The sequence below is a fragment of the Spinacia oleracea genome, chromosome 6 (genome assembly GCF_020520425.1).
Source record: "Spinacia oleracea cultivar Varoflay chromosome 6, BTI_SOV_V1, whole genome shotgun sequence".
Taxonomy (NCBI): domain Eukaryota; kingdom Viridiplantae; phylum Streptophyta; class Magnoliopsida; order Caryophyllales; family Amaranthaceae; genus Spinacia; species Spinacia oleracea.
This window is the reverse complement of record NC_079492.1, coordinates 149,156,284-149,174,897: the sequence shown is the minus strand read 5'-3', so window position 1 is coordinate 149,174,897 and position 18,614 is coordinate 149,156,284. Positions and strand designations below refer to the sequence as shown.

At 37.6% G+C, this 18,614-nt stretch overlaps 1 protein-coding gene across 1 annotated transcript; it reads left to right on the top strand.

Moving 5' to 3' along the window:
• Nucleotides 1-13,693: 13,693 nt before the first annotated feature.
• Nucleotides 13,694-17,770, top strand: LOC110779379 (uncharacterized). Its single transcript, XM_021983898.2, has 3 exons — nt 13,694-14,048; nt 15,393-15,540; nt 16,081-17,770. Exons 2-3 carry the CDS (start codon nt 15,399-15,401, stop codon nt 17,424-17,426), a joined length of 1,488 nt encoding a protein of 495 aa, XP_021839590.1. The 5' UTR covers nt 13,694-14,048; nt 15,393-15,398; the 3' UTR covers nt 17,427-17,770.
• The last annotated feature ends 844 nt before the right edge of the window (nt 17,771-18,614 follow it).

Here is an 18,614-nt window from a genome sequence, read left to right as displayed (position 1 = left end):
CGTAATTGAAATTTTGAATAGAATTCTTTTTCCTAGTCCCACATCGAAGATGAAAAAAAAAAAGAGAAAAAGGGTCTCAAATACCACTCTTATCTATAAAGTAATCTTAGTTTCCTCCTCGGAATTACCTAAACCCAAATTCTTATTTACAGTTATCTATTTTTTAGTGATAAATTTTTTCATTTCAGTAAAACATATTTCTTCAAAACTACTAATAATGTATAAAATTAATCATTTAACTATTTCTATCAACCTGTTTTTTACTATTATAAAAGTTAATCAAACCTTTTGTAAACACAAAATCATAATAAACAAACTACTCTATCACAAGTCGAAACCTAAATAAGCATGTTGCCTGATGATATCCTTATTGATATTCTCTCTTTTCTACCCCTTAAACCGCCATTATTACGACTGCTTTATCAAATCGATATCGCAATCTATGGCCCCAAATCACCTCCATAGATGTCGATTTCTCCGACATCAAAAACCCCCAAAACAACCACCGTTTCGCAATGGTTGATGAATCCTTTAAGAAACTCACGTCGACGTCGATTTTCCGTGTTCGTCTCTCTCTTTGCGATCTATTTGATCGTAGATATGTAGTTCCCAGTTCCAGCCGCAGAAATCAATCAATGATTAGTTCATGGTTTCGACAAATTTGTGCCAGAAATGTTAAGGAAATCAAGGTAAGTAATAGGGAATTATATTATTTTAAACCTTATGTACTTCCTCAGTATGTTTATCAAACTAGGTCATTAGTAGTACTTGAGATTGATAGATCAATTAATTTAGGTTATCGATGGGATGATGATGAAATTAATCTTCCTAATTTGAAGAAATTGAAAATTTATCGATCTATGTATAGTCTTCAATGGGTGGAAAAGCTCATTAATTCTTGCCCGTCACTTGAGGATTTATATTTGAAGATAGATCATACTAGAGAACCAGAATTATCAGTTGTAAATTTATCAGGTCGGAATTTGAAGCGTTTGGTTTTGTTATTGTATGAGATTCATCATACTTGTAAGGTTATAATAGATTCCCCAATTTTGGAACATTTCACCGTAGCAGGTCCTAATAATCAAGAATGTCGATGAGAAACCGTTGATCAAATGTTACCCTTGTTGAAATTCTTACGCAAAATTTGTCATGTTCGATTTCTTAAACTTGATATTGTCCCGTTTAAATTAACCTCTGAAAGTGTTCCCCAATCTGGGTCGTCTTAAGTTGGGGTTTTGTTAAGATATGTTAAGATATTAGATATTATTCTGTGAATATTCTGTAGAGTCCTAACTATGGTAAGTTACCTAATGTGTACCTAGGGTTTAGGTAACTGAGTTGTACTATATATACGTGTGTTATTAATGAGAATGATATGAGATTACACAATATTTGACATGGTATCAAGAGCATAGGTTAAAAACCCTAGATTTTTTTCCGCACGAGTTTGAGAGAGTTTGAGAACAGCGAATTCCTTCGCTTGTTGAGTACTGCGTTCTGAGGAGTTACGAATTCCTAGGGCATAACAATGGGTAATGACGAGGAGCCACCACAAAAGACAATCGCTGCCGCCGTCGATCTGGACTACTATCTTGGGTCAGGTGACGGCCCCGGTATTGTCATCACCCCTGTAAAACTTCGAGGAGCGTCGAACTACGATGAGTGGGCCAAAGCGGTTCGTCGCTCGATGATTTCAAAATTCAAATTTGGTTTTCTTGATGGGTCTGTGAAGGAGCCCATTACGGACGAGACGAAGATGAAACATTGGATTGCGGTCAATTCGATGGTGGTGTCTTGGATCACAAACACCATTGACGAGAGTTTGCGTTCGAATCTGGAGGACTTTGATATTGCTCACGAGTTGTGGAGTCATTTGAGGACGCGGTACTGCGTCGTGTCGGGCACCAGGGTCTGCCATATTAAGATGGCTCTGAGTGATTGCAAGCAGGGCACGTTTGAGGGCGTCATGGAGTACTATGGCCACTTGTCGAAGGTATGGAAGGAGTACGTACAGTATGCACGAGTTCCCAGGTGTGTATGTGCGGGTTGTACGTGTAATATAGCGAAGCAGGTGGGGGACATTCACGATGAAGATCGTCTGCACTATTTCCTAATTGGCCTGGATGATCACTATGAAGCCATTCGTGCACAACTGTTAGCACGATCGCCGTTGCCAGGACTCGACGAGGCGTACCAGACGGTTATGAATACCGAGACCATGCGCGCCAAGGCTGCGAGAGGTCCGGAGAGTGTCATGGCGTTCAAGGTCGAGACTAAGGCTCGGTCGAGGTCGGGAGATGTCAGTGGCAGATTTTGTGGTCATTGCAATCGTGAGGGTCATGAGGAAGAAACTTGTTATCAGCTGATTGGATTTCCTGAATGGTGGGATGAGAAGAAACGAGGTGGACGAGGGCCTGGTCGAGGAGGCAGGACGTCGATTAGAGGAGGCAGAGTAGCTCGTGGGGCAGCGTCGTCGACCAGTGGTGTCGCTCGTGCCAATGCCGTGAGCAATGCCACAGGAGGGGCGACAACCACTGTGACGAGTGGAGACGGATCGCAGGGTGCAGTGACGACAACCAATCATGAGCTTGTTGGGGTGACGAAGGAGCAAGTCCAGCAAATAGTTGACATCTTGTCACGACCTTCAAACAAGTTGCAAGGTAATCTTGATTTACGATGGATTGTTGACAGTGGGGCATCACGTCATGTGACGGGTGATATTTCAATCCTGAGAAATATCAAGACATCAAGAAATCAACAGGTTGTGTTGCCGGACGGTCAACCTGCAAATTCAAACCAATATGGTTCGGTGGTCTTGGAGGATGGTTTCGTGCTCGATAATGTTCTATTTGTGCCTAAATTGAACTGCAATTTAATTTCTGTAACTCAATTAAGTGACGAATTACATTGTGCTGCTCAATTTACTAACAAAATATGTGTTCTTCAGGACCGCTCGACGAGGATGGTGATTGGCGTAGGTGATCGACAGGAAGGACTATATTTTTTCCGTGGGGCTCCAAAGGTTCGTGTGCTAGCAGTGGAGTGTGTGGTCGACTTGTGGCATCAACGGATGGGGCATCCGTCGGAAAAAGTGTTGCAGTTACTTCCTCATGTGAGTCATAAGATTAGGAAGAATAAAGCAATTTGTGATGTATGTCCGCGGGCGAGACAATGTAGGGAGAGTTTTCCAGTTAGTGTTAGTCGTGCTAGTCGCACATTTGAATTGGTTCATCTTGATTTATGGGGACCCTACAAGACTCCCTCGTCTTGTGGGGCAAAGTATTTTTTTACCATTGTTGACGATTATTCTAGAGGTGTGTGGATTTATTTACTGAGTAATAAAATGGAAGTTGCATCGACATTTCTTAATTTTGTTGCCATGATTAAGTGTCAGTTTAATAGATCCCTTCGAGTAGTACGCAGTGATAATGGTACTGAATTCAATTGCTTACAAAATTATTTTCGTCAACATGGGATTCTGTTTGAGTCGTCGTGTGTTGGGACGCCTGAACAGAGCTTTAGCGAGTCAACTTCCTCTAGTTGAAGAGTAATAGGACGGTAAAGAGGAGCGGCCTCCGTGTTGGCAGAGGCCGTTGGCATCTAAATCTGCATAAGAACAAGCTTTTGAACATTTGGAGGAAAAGGATGAGCGAGTTCGGTTCGAGTCTTGATCGATCGGGTAGATCTATATGCTTCGGAGGGTGAAACGAGGTGTAGCGCAGTTTGGTCAGCGCATCCCTTTTCTTCAGCTTACGCTATGATCGGGGCCTGCCTTTTCTTATGCATTTATTCCCTTTAAGGGTAGTAAACCCAACAGGCAAATGCCTGTGATAGTCGGATTCCTTCTAAAAGAAAAAAAGGAATTCGTTTTCTCTTCCAGCATATCTGGACTTCCGCGGTCGAATCTACCGCCATCATCATGCAAATACACTTTAGGTTTACTGACATAGTTCCACTCTTTCTCAATAAATCTAGTAACAGCAGCTATTGTCGGAGTTTCCCCCACTGAACAAAATGGGAGAGTCGAGAGAAAACAACAACATATTTTGAATGTTGGGAGGGCGTTACGTTTTCAAGGAAATCTTCCAATAACATTTTGGGGGGAATGTATTTTGGCCGCCTGTTACTTGATAAACCGTACACCTACCCCGATCCTTGACAATAAAACACCTTATGAGATGTTGTTTGGTAAACCACCATCGTATGTGCCTATCCGCGTGTTTGGGTGTCTGTGTTATGCATATAATCTCCGGTGTAAAGGGGATAAGTTTGAGTCTCGGAGTCGCCGATGTGTGTTTTTGGGTTATCCGTTTGGCAGGAAGGGATGGCAACTTTATGATCTAGAGACACATGAGTTCTTCGTCTCACGGGATGTCAAGTTTCATAAAGGGACGTTTCCTTTTGTAGATGAATCGGATGTGTTGCCACTGGTGCATGATGGTCATGGGGGGATTGACCATTGGAGTTTGGATGAGAGTGGGACTACGGGTCCTGAGACCGTGTCGTCGCCTGCAGGTGATACTGCTGGGGTGTCGCCGCCTACAGGTGATACTGAGGGAGTGTCGTCGCCTGTGAGGGAGGAACAACAACATGAAACACCTAGTCGAGTGGATTCAGACGTCGTCTCCTCACAGACAGGTGTAGAGGAGACGACGGGTAGTGACGAGAGTGAGACAAGGCAGTGTGTGGAGGATACGGAGTTAGGAAGGGGGAAGCGTGCGAAGTTTCCGTCGACAAAGCTGAAAGACTGTGTGATACATACAATACGGGAAAAATATAGTACTTCCGACAAAACACCTACGGCGTCATCACTCTCAGGTACTCCTTATCCTATCACATATTTTGTTAATTATGAGTGTTTTTCGTCAAAGCACAGGCATTATATAGCAGCATTGCAAGAAGGGCAAGTTCCTAAGAGTTTTAAACAAGCGATGCAGCATGAGGGGTGGCGTCAGGCAATGGCTGCTGAAATCGACGCGTTGGAGGAACAGGGGACATGGACGTTGGAAAATTTACCGGAAGGGAAGAAAGCACTGGGGAGTAAATGGGTGTATACTGAGAAGCGTGATGAGGATGGGAATTTGTTGAGACTGAAGGCTCGATTGGTATGTTTAGGGAATCATCAGGAGGAAGGGTTGGATTATAATGAGACATTTGCTCCCGTCGCGAAGATGGCGACAGTTCGAACTTTCCTAGCTGTCGCAGCTGTCAAACAGTGGGACGTGCATCAGATGGACGTCCACAATGCGTTCTTGCACGGTGACTTGGAGGAAGAGATCTATATGAAGATTCCTCCTGGATTCCAGAAGAATCACTTTGACAAAGTGTGTCGAATGAGAAAGTCGTTGTATGGGTTGAAACAAGCACCTAGATGTTGGTTCCAGAAGTTGTCGACGGCATTGACGCACTATGGATTTCGACAGTCGCTGTCCGATTATTCGCTCTTTACTCTGTCTAAAGGTACGTTGCAGCTGAGTGTGCTCATTTATGTGGACGACATGATTATCGCAGGCAATAACAAGTTTGCGCTTGAGAGTTTTAAGGCATACTTGAAGGAGTGTTTTAAAATGAAAGACCTCGGGGCTCTGAAGTACTTCCTTGGGTTAGAGGTGGCACGAAGTAGTCAAGGGTTCTATGTATGTCAGAGAAAATATGCCCTCGACATCATCTCAGAGGCCGGATTGTTGGGAGCAAAGCCTGTGGACTTTCCCATGGAACAGAATCATAGGTTGGCATTGGCAGACGGGCCAGACCTGTCGGACGGTGAGCAGTATAGGCGTCTGATCGGACGTCTGGTTTATTTGGCTGTCACGCGACCAGACGTTGCCTACTCTGTACATGTCCTATCTCAATTTATGCAAGCACCAAAGGAGGCACATTGGGAAGCAGCTTTGCGAGTAGTGAGATATTTGAAGAAGTGTCCGGGTCAAGGTATACTACTTCGGTCGGACAGTGCGTTGCAGTTGGAGGGGTGGTGCGACTCGGATTGGGCAGGGTGTCCAATGACGCGTCGGTCGGTGACTGGATGGTTTGTGTCACTTGGTATGTCGCCAGATTCTTGGAAGACCAAGAAACAGCATACTGTTTCTCGGTCGTCTGCTGAGGCAGAATATCGATCGATGGCAGCTCTGACGTGTGAGTTGAAGTGGTTGAAACAACTACTACGCGACTTGGGGGTGACACACGACCAAGGCATGAGGATGTATTGCGACAGTCAGTCTGCGTTGCATATTGCACAGAATCCGGTGTTCCATGAAAGGACAAAACACATCGAGTCAGATTGTCATTTCATTCGAGATGCAATCAAGGAAGGGATCATCAGTCCGTCGTACGTGTCGACGAAGGTTCAGTTAGCAGATATCTTCACCAAAGCGTTGGGGAAGGCGCAATTTGAGTTTTTTTTGAACAAGATGGGCATTCGAGATCTACATGCTCCACCTTGAGGGGGGATGTTAAGATATGTTAAGATATTAGATATTATTCTGTGAATATTCTGTAGAGTCCTAACTATGGTAAGTTACCTAATGTGTACCTAGGGTTTAGGTAACTGAGTTGTACTATATATACGTGTGTTATTAATGAGAATGATATGAGATTACACAATATTTGACAGGTTTTCACATTGTGACTTGGGAAGGCTGATAGTTTTTTTACATTTTTGCCCGGCTTTGGAGGTTCTTATACTAGACATATATAAAGGGGTTGACATGGGTATCGCCTGGTATTTTATCTACGAAAATGATAAAGGTCGCAACATGCGACCTTTAAGCCGTGTCACAATGATGACATGACATGCTTATGTGTCATGATTTAAATTGGAATCTAAAATATTTAACTTATATATCCTATTATACATGTTTAAAATAAAGGTAGAAGAATCTTAAGATTCTAATTTGTTTCTTTCTTTATATCGATTACCTTATTTACATACTTTCATAATAAAAAATTTGCATTGATAGTAAAAATATTACGATGACTAATATCCTACGTGGCGTCTATATGTACCAATTAAACTCCGACACGTAAGATTGCGACAACTAAATGTTGTCGCAACTTGCGACCTTTATCATCACCCTTTTATCTAAATATTTAGCTACACGTCCAAAGGAAATTGGAATTCGGATAGGGAGGCTTAAGTATCAAAGAGATTTGATGAAGATGGTAAGATATTTCCTACAATGTTGTCAATTATTGGAGAAGTTCAATGTTAGTATTACCAAGAAAGGTCATAAATTAAGCAAACAACGCATTGAAAGGAAGTTTTGCGATGATTTGTTTGCTTTGCCAAAGAGTTCGTCAAGGTGTGAAATCATATTTTCGGGAAAGTTTCTCAAAAGATCGAGCAATGCTTGGAATAATGTTCAGTGATCTGGAAATTCGTAGCTATGGTTGAGACATCCATCAACTACTTGTAGGTGGTAGTCTTTTTTTTATTATTATTTATTTATGGTAAATTTGCGAAAGACAACCTTTTATAACCACTTTTTTGCGAAAGACAACCTTTTATAAAAAATTTTGCGAAAACAGACCTTAAACTAAATTAAATTTGCAAAAGACAACCTAAATGGGTTTTCAGGCGTTGACCCAACGTTTTCCGACTTGACTTGCCCGGTTTTACTAATTAAACCCTCTTTCCCTCCCTTTCTCCCACTTAAAACTAACTTGGAGCGAAAATCAAAAAAAAAAAAAACCCCAAAAAAATTCTTTCTCTTCTCTGTTCTTCCTTCCCCCAAATTTCTTTTTGCCCAATCTTCCTGTTGAATCATTCAGATGAAAATGTTGCAATGGCTTCTCAATTAACTGCTTTTTGACACTCTACAACTAAATTTGAGTAAGTTTTGTTCATTAATTTTGTGTAATTTTAATGAAGAAGAGTTAGGGTTTTCGATACATGTCAAGGGATGACCAATTAGAGTATTCTCTTATCCAGTCTTTGAAAGCATTACGCAAGCAAGTCTTTTGTACCTTTAACCATTTTTAGATGTAATTCGGTCTGATGAAACTGGTGCACCCATTACTAGTGTTTCTTTGTCATATGTTTATAAAATCTTAACACTTGATGTGCTTGATCTAAACACCACAAATATTGAAGATGCCATGGATTTGGTTGTTGATGCTGTTACCAGCTGTTGGTTTGAGGTGACTGATCCTGCATCAGAGGAGGTAGTACTGACAAAGACTCTTTAGGTTCCGCTGGCTTGTATGATATGTAAAGCATCTGTTGTATTCAGTAATCAACATGTTTAAATTAAGACGATTCAACAGAAAATTTCTAGAGCTACGTCAGCTACCCTGCTGTTTTTGTGATGTTCTTTCTGTGTTCCAGTGTCTGAAATGTTTTTACAACATGCCAAGATGACAGAGTTAAGGAGTTAAGTGCTTCTTAGGTATGACAGAGTTAAGAAGAGAAAGAAATGTTGGGGATTTTATTTATTTTTTTGATTTTTGGCTCCAAGTTATAAGTGGGAAAAAGGAGGGAAAGAGGGTGTAATTAGTAAAATCGGGCAAGTCAAGTCGGAAAATATTCGGTCAACGCCTGAAAATCCATTTAGGTTGTCTTTCGCAAATTTAATTTAGTTTAAGGTCTGTTTTCCCAAAAAAAATTATAAAAGGTTGTCTTTCGCAAAAAATTGGTTATAAAAGGTTGTCTTTTGCAAATTTGCCTTTATTTATTGATTATGGTATAATTTAGTTATGTCAGTAAAATTTACCTAAAACTTAATGATTATTTTTTTCACATTTCAATAAGATTAATTTTTTACCTGTACATAGTGTTTAAAATAGTTATGTTTAATAAGTATAATCAATCAAATGTTTATAGTGTTTAATTAAATAGTTATACTCTGTCGTTATAAAGTTACAATTTTTTTAAATGATTGATGGTCTTATAGTATGACCAACTAGTGGTCACTGGTGAGGTGAGGTTGCATGAAGGCCAGAGATGGTCATGGCCTCCGTGAAATAGGTACCAAACGATAAGAAATAGGCCAAGTTTGTAAATAAAAGTAAAGCACGCCTGATTTTATAAAGTAGTATGTGACGTGTGTCACGTGTTGACATTTTTCCGATATTCAGGCCCACCTTGTTCCATATGAGACAACTTTTATGAGTTTGTATGTCTTTATTGATGCATGTATCTTTACACTGGTTGGTATCATTACATGTTGTTTCCTCTACTATTGTTGTATTTAATGCGTATTGCGCTTATGAGGTAGGTCGGTGTGGATCGAGTCCGGGGATTCAGTCGGACGGCCAAAAGGCCCGTCCGTGATAAGTGGCCCCCTTCATCTTCTTGTTACATACCATATACTATTTGTAATTTATTTATTGTGAAGTATTACTTGTATATATGTTTGAAGAGTAAGTTTCAATTCGGATAACTTTTATCTCTTACAGTTTTACTACGTAGTACTCCCTCTGTTCCTTTATGTTCTTCCCATTTGGGAAATGGTGTGGAAATTAAGAAAATGGAATCTTGTAATGATTGAGTGTAAGAGTAATGATTGAATGTAAGAGAAAGTAATAAAGTAGTAAAGGAAAGTAATAAAGAAACGAAGGAGAGGGAAAATATTTTTAATAAAGTAACAAAAAATTATAAAAGTGGAGTTGGGAGGGTGAATAGGGAAATGTGAATGAATTAAATAAGGGATGGTGGGGAATTTTATGGTAAAAAGGTATGTCCAAAAAAGGAAATGAGAAGAACATATAGGAACGCCCAAATAGAAACGGGAAGAACAAAAAGGAATGGAGGGAGTACTTATTAGTAGTGAGTCTTAGAGAATAGGGAATCTGGTTCATGAAATATGAACTATCTGATTTAATAAAAAAAAACAATTAAAATTTCACATTTTCAATCTCACACGCTTCAACTTTTTACATAATCGTTATTTCTGATGCAGAGAAAGCATTACTAGTTATTTGTGAAAATTATTAATTTGCGATTAAGATTATTTTACGATAAATCACCAATCAGAATTTCGTAGGGTTTTTTGTTACCAATTCACACCTCATCTTCATTTTCTGATCAAAATTAACAAGTGTTGTTAAAAAAGTTAGGTATTTGAGTTAAGAAATACAAGTAGAAATTACTAGTTTTAAGCCCGTGCAATGCACGAGTTAATTTAATTGTTTTTTTTAAATGTTTTATATACATTATTGCAATCCAATTTTTTTTATTGGATGATTTGAAGTCCAATATTACGTGGTTTGTATTTATAAATTATCAAATTCAAATAATACAGGATAAGGGTTAATTTATGTTATGTTGTATAAAAAAGATATTTATCATATTATATCTTTTAAATATTCGTTTAATCTCATCTTTTCATCCTAAACGTATTTACTTTGTTTTTACAATTGCTTGATTCATTCATAATTATTTATCGTAAACTATGTAGTTATCAAATTCAGTCTTTACACAACGCTATTGTACCAAATATCAGATTATGTTTCTTCTCTGGGTAAAATAGATAAAGGAGAAATCCAAAAAGTTACGGATTCTATTGCACATAATGAGCCCGAGTCTTCAGGTTCCATATGTTGATGGCAGAAGATGGCATGGGGTTATTTTCCTGGACTGCAACCTTATCTGTCCTTTCCAAGTTTTATGAATTCTCTTGGATGTATACTGTCAGACACCAACGAGGCCTCGAAAGTGTGTTTTTCGACCACCCAGATGCCTGTGTTGTTGTATTCTCGGAAACCATTGAACTTGATTTCTTCAAAGAGTTTCAGAAAGATGAGTATGGTTGGTTATCTGCTTTTCTGTTTCTGCATACTTTCAGATGCAGCATGTGACTTGAATTCAAAAATGTGCATTGATTGGTTTTATGTCTTCTATACTACACCCTTCTTGGGTTAAATGCAAAAATAAGACCAACAACTCATTTATAAATCAGTTGTGTGCGTCGAAAATTGAATGGCAATAACATCTAACTATCCAAGATTCTTGATGCATTTTCTTCGATAAGTATTCTGATCCTTAATCTTGGCAACTATCCCATGATCACAAGTAGCCATAACAACAGTCGTCATCTCAGCAATCCCCAAAGTAATAGCTTCGCCCTTAGTTGTCATCAAAACAATCTCTTCCCCAACTTCAATATCATTCTCAAATCTAAGCAACCCATGAATCATCAAATTTGCTCTGAACAGATCGATAGCATCGACAGTTAAAACAACTTCCAATTGCATAATAACCCGCCTCAATGTTCGTTGTGCAAATACTCCATTATACGACCATTCAACTGAACCAAAAAAAAAAGTAAGCAGAATTACGTAATTGAAAAAGGAACGAGTTTAGATGTATATATATATATACAAAAAGGGTTAAGAAAAGTAAGATAATTTTTTGTTGGAATCTATCTTTATTATATTATCTACCAATTTAATCATGACAAGACTCTATTTTTTTTTTTAATAAACCTAAAATATTTTATATGTGATGACATGGAAATCCTACGTGGACGCTCTAAATGCTCTCCAAATAACTCCCCTTTATATAGATAAAAAATAAAATCTAACTATCCTACGTTGGGCCCAATAAAGGTAGTATTATTAAAAAAAAAAAATGTCGTAGATGGGGTTAATAAAAGAAAATCGGCCAATGGTTGGATTAATATTACCAAATTTTTCAATAAAACTAGTGTGTGGCCCGGGCGATGCCCCTATTGATACATTGCATAGTTAAAATTTTAGATTTTTCTTGAGCCCAATATTTAACAAAAGACATGTATACCATAAAGTAAAAAGGATCCATTGAATTCGTCAACTACACAGGCACATTACGTCATTTATCACACCATCTAATTTTTCAATTAGACCATCTTACAATTTGTATAATTATTTTTCTAGTTGAACTATGTGCTTCAAATTAATAAACACCAAATTAGATATATGCAGCCGTGCAAGACATTTTTATAGTTGATGCTTATGAGACTTTATGATGTCATGTTTCTTGGTTTGTCCTAATTCTTTAATTATTAACTTTTTTCCAAAATAATCCATAGAAAATAAAAAGTCACATAAAAAGTTAGTTATATTTTAGACTTCAAGTTAACATTTATTTATAAATTAATGTGAAGAGATAAAACACATTGATGGTTTGTTAAGATGGTAATAAGTGTTGTCATCCACATTTGAGGTCTGGAGTTCGAATCTCATTGTAATGATTTTTGGTTGTCCATGACATGACGTACCACTTGATGAGTTAATGATGTGGCGCAAAGAGAAGAGTACTACGTGGCATCGAATTTTTTCACAACGCCTTTTAATATATTAGTATAGATATTACAAGTTGTATGTTATAGTGGGTCGGATAAGAGTACAAATGTAAAATTTATATGCTAAAAATGGAATACAGTAGAGTGTACAAAACTTTCAGAAATGGACTAAAACGGAAAGCATAAAGAATTTTCAGGAACGGACAAAACATAAATCATAAAGAACTTTCAGAAAAGGAGGTAGTATATAAAAATACAAACTAAATAACTATTCTCTTACTATTTTCTCTATCCTCCAACTTCCCTCTTTAAACTTGTTCGGCAGTAGTGTTTGAGGTAGTAGGTAGCGTTTATTTTGGTATATATTAAATATAATTTTTTTTCTTTTTTTATTTTTTTTCAATTCATAATTGATATAAAAAATAAGAAATAAATATATTTGCGGGCGAATATTTACTCTTTCAATATTTATTTCAGTTGTATAATTAGTTTATATTTTTTCATAATATATGAATTGGTCTTTGGTTGGTTCTGTCGTCCTTCTCAGTGAATCACCAGATTCTTTTTTCCAATTGAATATATCTTATGTATTAGTTCACGGATTCCATCGTTCACGTCGCTTCTTGATAGGTCAAAACGTTGCTTGTAGAATTTGTAAGTGTCTGACAAGTTAGCGGTTAAGGTAGCGGTTTGGTAGCTTGAGTCAAATGTTAAATCTAGTAGCGTTTAAGGTAACGAGTAGCGTTTGACAAACTTGTATAAATCAAACAATATTCGAGCATTTATTTTATTTTGCAATATCAAGGAATACTTTTACCGTACACTTATATCAGTTACCCGCTACTTTGACAGCTGACACTTACCCGCTACACAATCGCTAACCGCTACCTCTAATTTTGCCGAACAAGCTCTTTCACCGACACCACCAACACCACAGTGATTTCTATTTCCTTCATTAATGGAGTTTCATTCGTACGTAGTTCACATTTTAATGATAGATTATCAAAAGATGTTAAGTAGTCGAAGTAATTTCTAATACACGATTGTTTAACACATTAAAAGATGCTAAGTAGTCGAAGTAATTTCGGATCGGTTACGCGTTGAGTCAAATTCTTGCGAGGAAACATTCAGGTTGGGTATAGATAGGGTACGGTATCAGGTCCAATGGGATAAGGGTCTAATTCAAGTAATAATATTTTTGGGTCCAGTCAATTTCAAGTGTATTAGAAATTAGCTTATTGTTATCCTTTTTAACTACATTTGTTTTTGATCGTTTTAATTTTGGGTCATCCAGCTTCGTGTACGTGTCAAATACAACTCGAATTTATTTCGATTGAGGTCAATTTAGGATCATCTAGTTTCGGTATAGCTTTGGTTTTGGGTCATTCGGGCCGAGTCGATTTGCCAAGGTTTACATGCTCAAATTTATTATTATAAAAATTTAAGAAAAAAAAGGGGGGAAATAAACCAAGAGAGGGAAAAAGAAGGAGAGAAAATAATAATTAAAAAATCCTTTAAAAAGAGAGAGAAGTAAAATTACGTTTATGAACCTAGTACCCATGTCTACCACCTCACGGGTCCCTCAATAAGTCAAATCCTTCCGTTTTCTCTATCTTCATCCCCGATCCTCAAACCCTAGATCCCCTTTTCTTCATCTTCTCTCTCCTCGCCGCCGCCACCTCTTTCAACGCCGATTACCCTAAATCGCCGATCTAACACCCCTTCACCCTTTTCCGATCCTCAATTTCTTCTCATCCCCCTTAATTTATTCTTATTTTTTTGTTCCTGTTTTCCCCCCTTTTTTGCGCCTCCGATCTGGTCGCGGTACGTGTTCGCCTATTTTTTCTGGGTTTTTTTTTGTTGAATCTTCGATTAAGTGGGTTAGGTTTTGTTTTGATTGTGCGAATTTGTATGTGTGATGTGATTGTTGTTCAGATCTGAATTTTTTTGATTGCGAATTGAAACCCTAGATATTAGATCTGAATTTTTCCTGATTTAATTTCGATTAGAGGGGTCTGAAAGTTCCGATCTTTGTGAATTCACGGTGGTTCGATTATTTGAATTATTACGTAATTGATCTTACGTCACCAACCCTTGAATTTTTATTATTTTTATATTTTATTTATTTTATAACAAATAATTTCTTTTTATAAAATAAAAAAGTAAATAAAAATGGAAACTTTTATTTGAGCTATAGCAGTACAATCATGCTATCTGCAGCTGATTTGGGGCACTTATTTTGGTGCCACCCTTAATGTGGATACCCACTTAGCTGAATGCAGGAGTGTCCATAATGTGTTGAGGTTTAAGATTCTATACATTGCATTTGAGCTTTGCAAAAGTGTGACACAGTGATGCATTCATGACTTTGTTACGTAGAATCAATTGTAGACTGCTGTTTGAACTTTGATAATGAAGCTTTAACAAATATAAGCTTGCTTGTGAGAGTGTGACCTATTGGAGTCCATTAATGTAGGCTATTGAACTTGTTCATGCATTTTATATTCTGAATTGTTAGTATATAAAGCTTTTGTATGAAATTGAGAAGCTTTTGAGATTATGTTGGGTATTGTTTACTTCAGTTCCATGTGCCATTTGTACACTTAGTTGAGCTTGTTGAATACAACTGGTATTATTTGATGTAGTGGTGCATTCTACATTTTTTACATACTAGTCATTAGTCAAGTGTAATTCTTAAATTGGTACTCCCTATTAATGATATTTTATGTTAGAAAGTATAAAGAAGTTTGAAATGCAAGCCAAGTGCATGTGATTGTTTTTTCTTTTTTGAGCCTCTGCTGTTCTTTATTGGTGGTCATTGGCGCTAAAAAGGAAGCGATGAATGGAGTTTGTATTGTTATATACTTATCATGGTTGTTTACCTCATCTAATATAGTATGAGGCTGTGATCTTCAGATCAAGTTCTCCAACATTTTTGTGTCAAGTAAATCATTTAATACAGAGTAGATCATTGTTGCATATAAACTGCATGAAAGCTGCTTAAAAGTTTCATTGAATCCAGTATTTGAGTGTTCTTCTATATAATGCTGCAGTCGTTTCTCCTTAAAAGTAATTTTTTTCTGTTTCGCCTGCTGTTTTCGATATTTTGAATCATAATGATTCTTATTAGATTCATGTGTTGCTATCTGATTTTTCTCTTTCTTGCAGCTGGACATGGCTCACAAACGGCCATTTGATGACGAAGTGCTTAATGAGGGTTCCTTCAAGCATCAGAGACAGGATGAACCCAGTGATGAGATAAACTTGTGTAATGATAGTTTCTCTATAGAAGGTGCCAGTGGGAAACCTTACGTAGGTAGGTGGATATTTTAGATAGAATGACCAATTATTCTCTTTTTATTGTACGTATTTTGGGAGGTATCTTATGCCAACGACACGACACTATCAGAGTATCAGCCGACTGTCTATCTATATTAAGTGATGTTTGCATTTACAACATTTTGGAACAACTCTACAATACTATAACTGGTTTAGTATGTTGGGAAAAAGTTGTCATCTTTCCTAATAAGTTAATGGTTCATAATTTGATTTCCCATACTTCATTTATGAAGTGACAGGGACCAGATAATAGAAATAGAAATGACCCAACTTCTATAAACAGTCCTTTTTTTCAACTCAAGCCTTTTCCTCAACTACAAGGGTGTTTGGAGGGAGTACGGTTCTGGATAGGTAGCATAATTCATTTAAGGTTGTTGGTACTATATCTAATAACTTGCAATATTAATTTTTCTAATTCCAGGAATGTGAGTCTGTTTGAGTCAATTGTCTTTGCAATTGAAAAATGTCATAATAATGTGTTTATTCTTCTTCTTTGCTAATGCATGATATACTTCAGGTGAATCTAGCATTGGAAAAGATGAACTGAAATCACGTCAAGAGCATGAAAATGGCAGTTGCCCTGTAATTCCCAGGGAGGTGGTCGAGGATTTTGGAAGTGATGCGCCCAGATCTGCTTCTTTATCTCACTGGGCAACAAGTAGCACTAGTGATGATGATGAGATGCCAGAAGAACAACCAGTTCAGTTACCTTTATATCCTGGATATTTTAGTTTTGACCATCCTGTGAGACCAGTAATAAATCCAGAAGATGTATATTATTGTATGTTGGATTATCCTCCACGGAAGCGAATTCCAGTAGGGACCGATCATCAAGCAGATATTCCATGTTTGAGAACCCAGAAAAATGAGAATACTTCAGATGGTTTAGGAACACTCAAACCTGCATCCTCTGACAAAAACAATGTAGATGGGATCTGCATCATGCCATTTCCGAAGATCGATTCTCTGCCTAGTTATGGTGAGAAATTCGGAAATGGTAGGACTGATTGTACATGTCCAGATCAAGGATCTATAAGATGTGTTCGACTACATATTGCAGAAGCTAGAGATAATTTGAGGAAAACTCTTGGTCATGATACTTTCATGGAGTTGGGTTTCTTTGACATGGGAGAAGTCGTGGCAGAGAAATGGAGCATTGAGGAAGAACAGTTATTCCATGAGATTGTATATTCTAACCCAGCATCAGTGGGTAAAAATTTCTGGAATATTCTTTCAGCTGTGTTTCCTTCTCGAACCAAGATGGAGATTGTTAGCTACTACTTCAATGTTTTCATGCTCAGAAAACGAGCAGATCAGAATAGATGTGATCCGTTCAACGTAGATAGTGATAATGATGAATGGCATGGAAGTGACGATGATGGGGGTGATGAAGGTGGAATGTCAGAGGAAGATGAAGACTCGGGTGTTGAATCCCCTACTACTCATCATCATGATGCGCCCGAGTTTCGTCAAAATGGTTTGCAGTTTCGTAACGGTGAACTTGGGCCCGAAGATGATGGGTATCTGTCAGATGAAGCCCGAGAAAACGACGACTGTAATAATGGTGATGGAAATGCAAGGAAATTCGATCACGATTCTGCGTTTGAACACACTGGTAAGAAATCTGATGATGATGCAGAAAACGATGTCCAAGATGGATCATGCACGTCCTCAGATTCAGGTGCCCCGGTGCAAGGAACCCGGTTTAAGCCCGATGGTTGTCATGAGTGGAATGATTACATTATAGATGGGTTTAGTATGAGTTGCCCGAAACAAAATGTAGATTTCTTATCGACATGCAGTATGATCGAAGAGGTTTTCGGAGATGGTGGTTTCGACTCCTCGAAAGGGAAGAGATGGTGAGGTGGTACTAAACATGTTATTGTAATGGAGCGGGTCGTAAGTCCAGCATTTTTTTATCCGGGCTTGTTTGGGCAAGATTCGGGCACCCAGAGCACGACTATAGCTTCTTCTGCAAAAGATAACCTCAAATGTGGTGTTTATTATCTTTTTTAGAGGATTAATTAGAGGATCCAACTTTCCTGATGTATATTGCCATTTGTTTGGAAAGATGGGAAATCCAGCATAAAATGTAAAATAGTGAACTTTTTTAATTTGTGGTGCGCCTACATAAGGTGTGTGCCGCTTTTCTTGTAGCTCATCTCTTCTTTTACAGCTTGTAAAAGCCTTTGGGTTTTACAACTTAATTTTTGGTCCTAGTTTAGTACTAGTTTCTATTGATGAATAAAACTAGAATTTTTAGTACAAAGAATTGAACCTACATTCAATCCACAATGGTGAGTTCATGGATCTTGGTGTGGTTGACTTTAAATTTTCCTTCTTTTTTTTCCAGCATTTGGTAGTTTCATGATCTAATTGTACTTGTAATTAATGTGAACTGCCGAAGTGTAACCATTAAACAAAAGCGGAATAAGTAGTTGTATCATTAAATAAAAGCGGAATAAGTAGTTATATAACTGTTTGTGCAAAAATGACTATGGCTTTGTCTGTTGGATTTAATTTCAGTTCTGTTTAGTTCAGCTTAGTTTAGATCATTAAGTTCAGTTCAACCAAAAAAGCTTAGAAGGACATGGCCTCATACGGATGTTTAAAACATGTTCGGAATAGCAGTGTGATACGGATGTATGAGGTGCATAAGTTAGAAATCGGACTTTTTAGTAGTATTACGGATATACGAGGTGCACAAATTAGAAATTGGACTTCCTAATATCGAGTAATTAAAACCAATTCTATTAGCGGTTTAAAGATAGATCGTTCATATAATCTGCTTTCAATCAAACACATTTTTCATAGAATTCACTTGGCTTAAAAGTTAAACCGTTAGAAATTCTCTGAAGCGCTATTCATTTAATATAGGCCTTCATCGAGGAATTCTAAACTTAAATACAATCATCTTTATTATCAACACAAAATATATTAGTACCAAAAATATAAAGTTGCTAAACAGTACCAATACAAGTCATTTGCTTTATCGGTACTGACGTATTATGTGTTAATACTAAAACGTGGTTGTATTTGAGTCACTTGTGT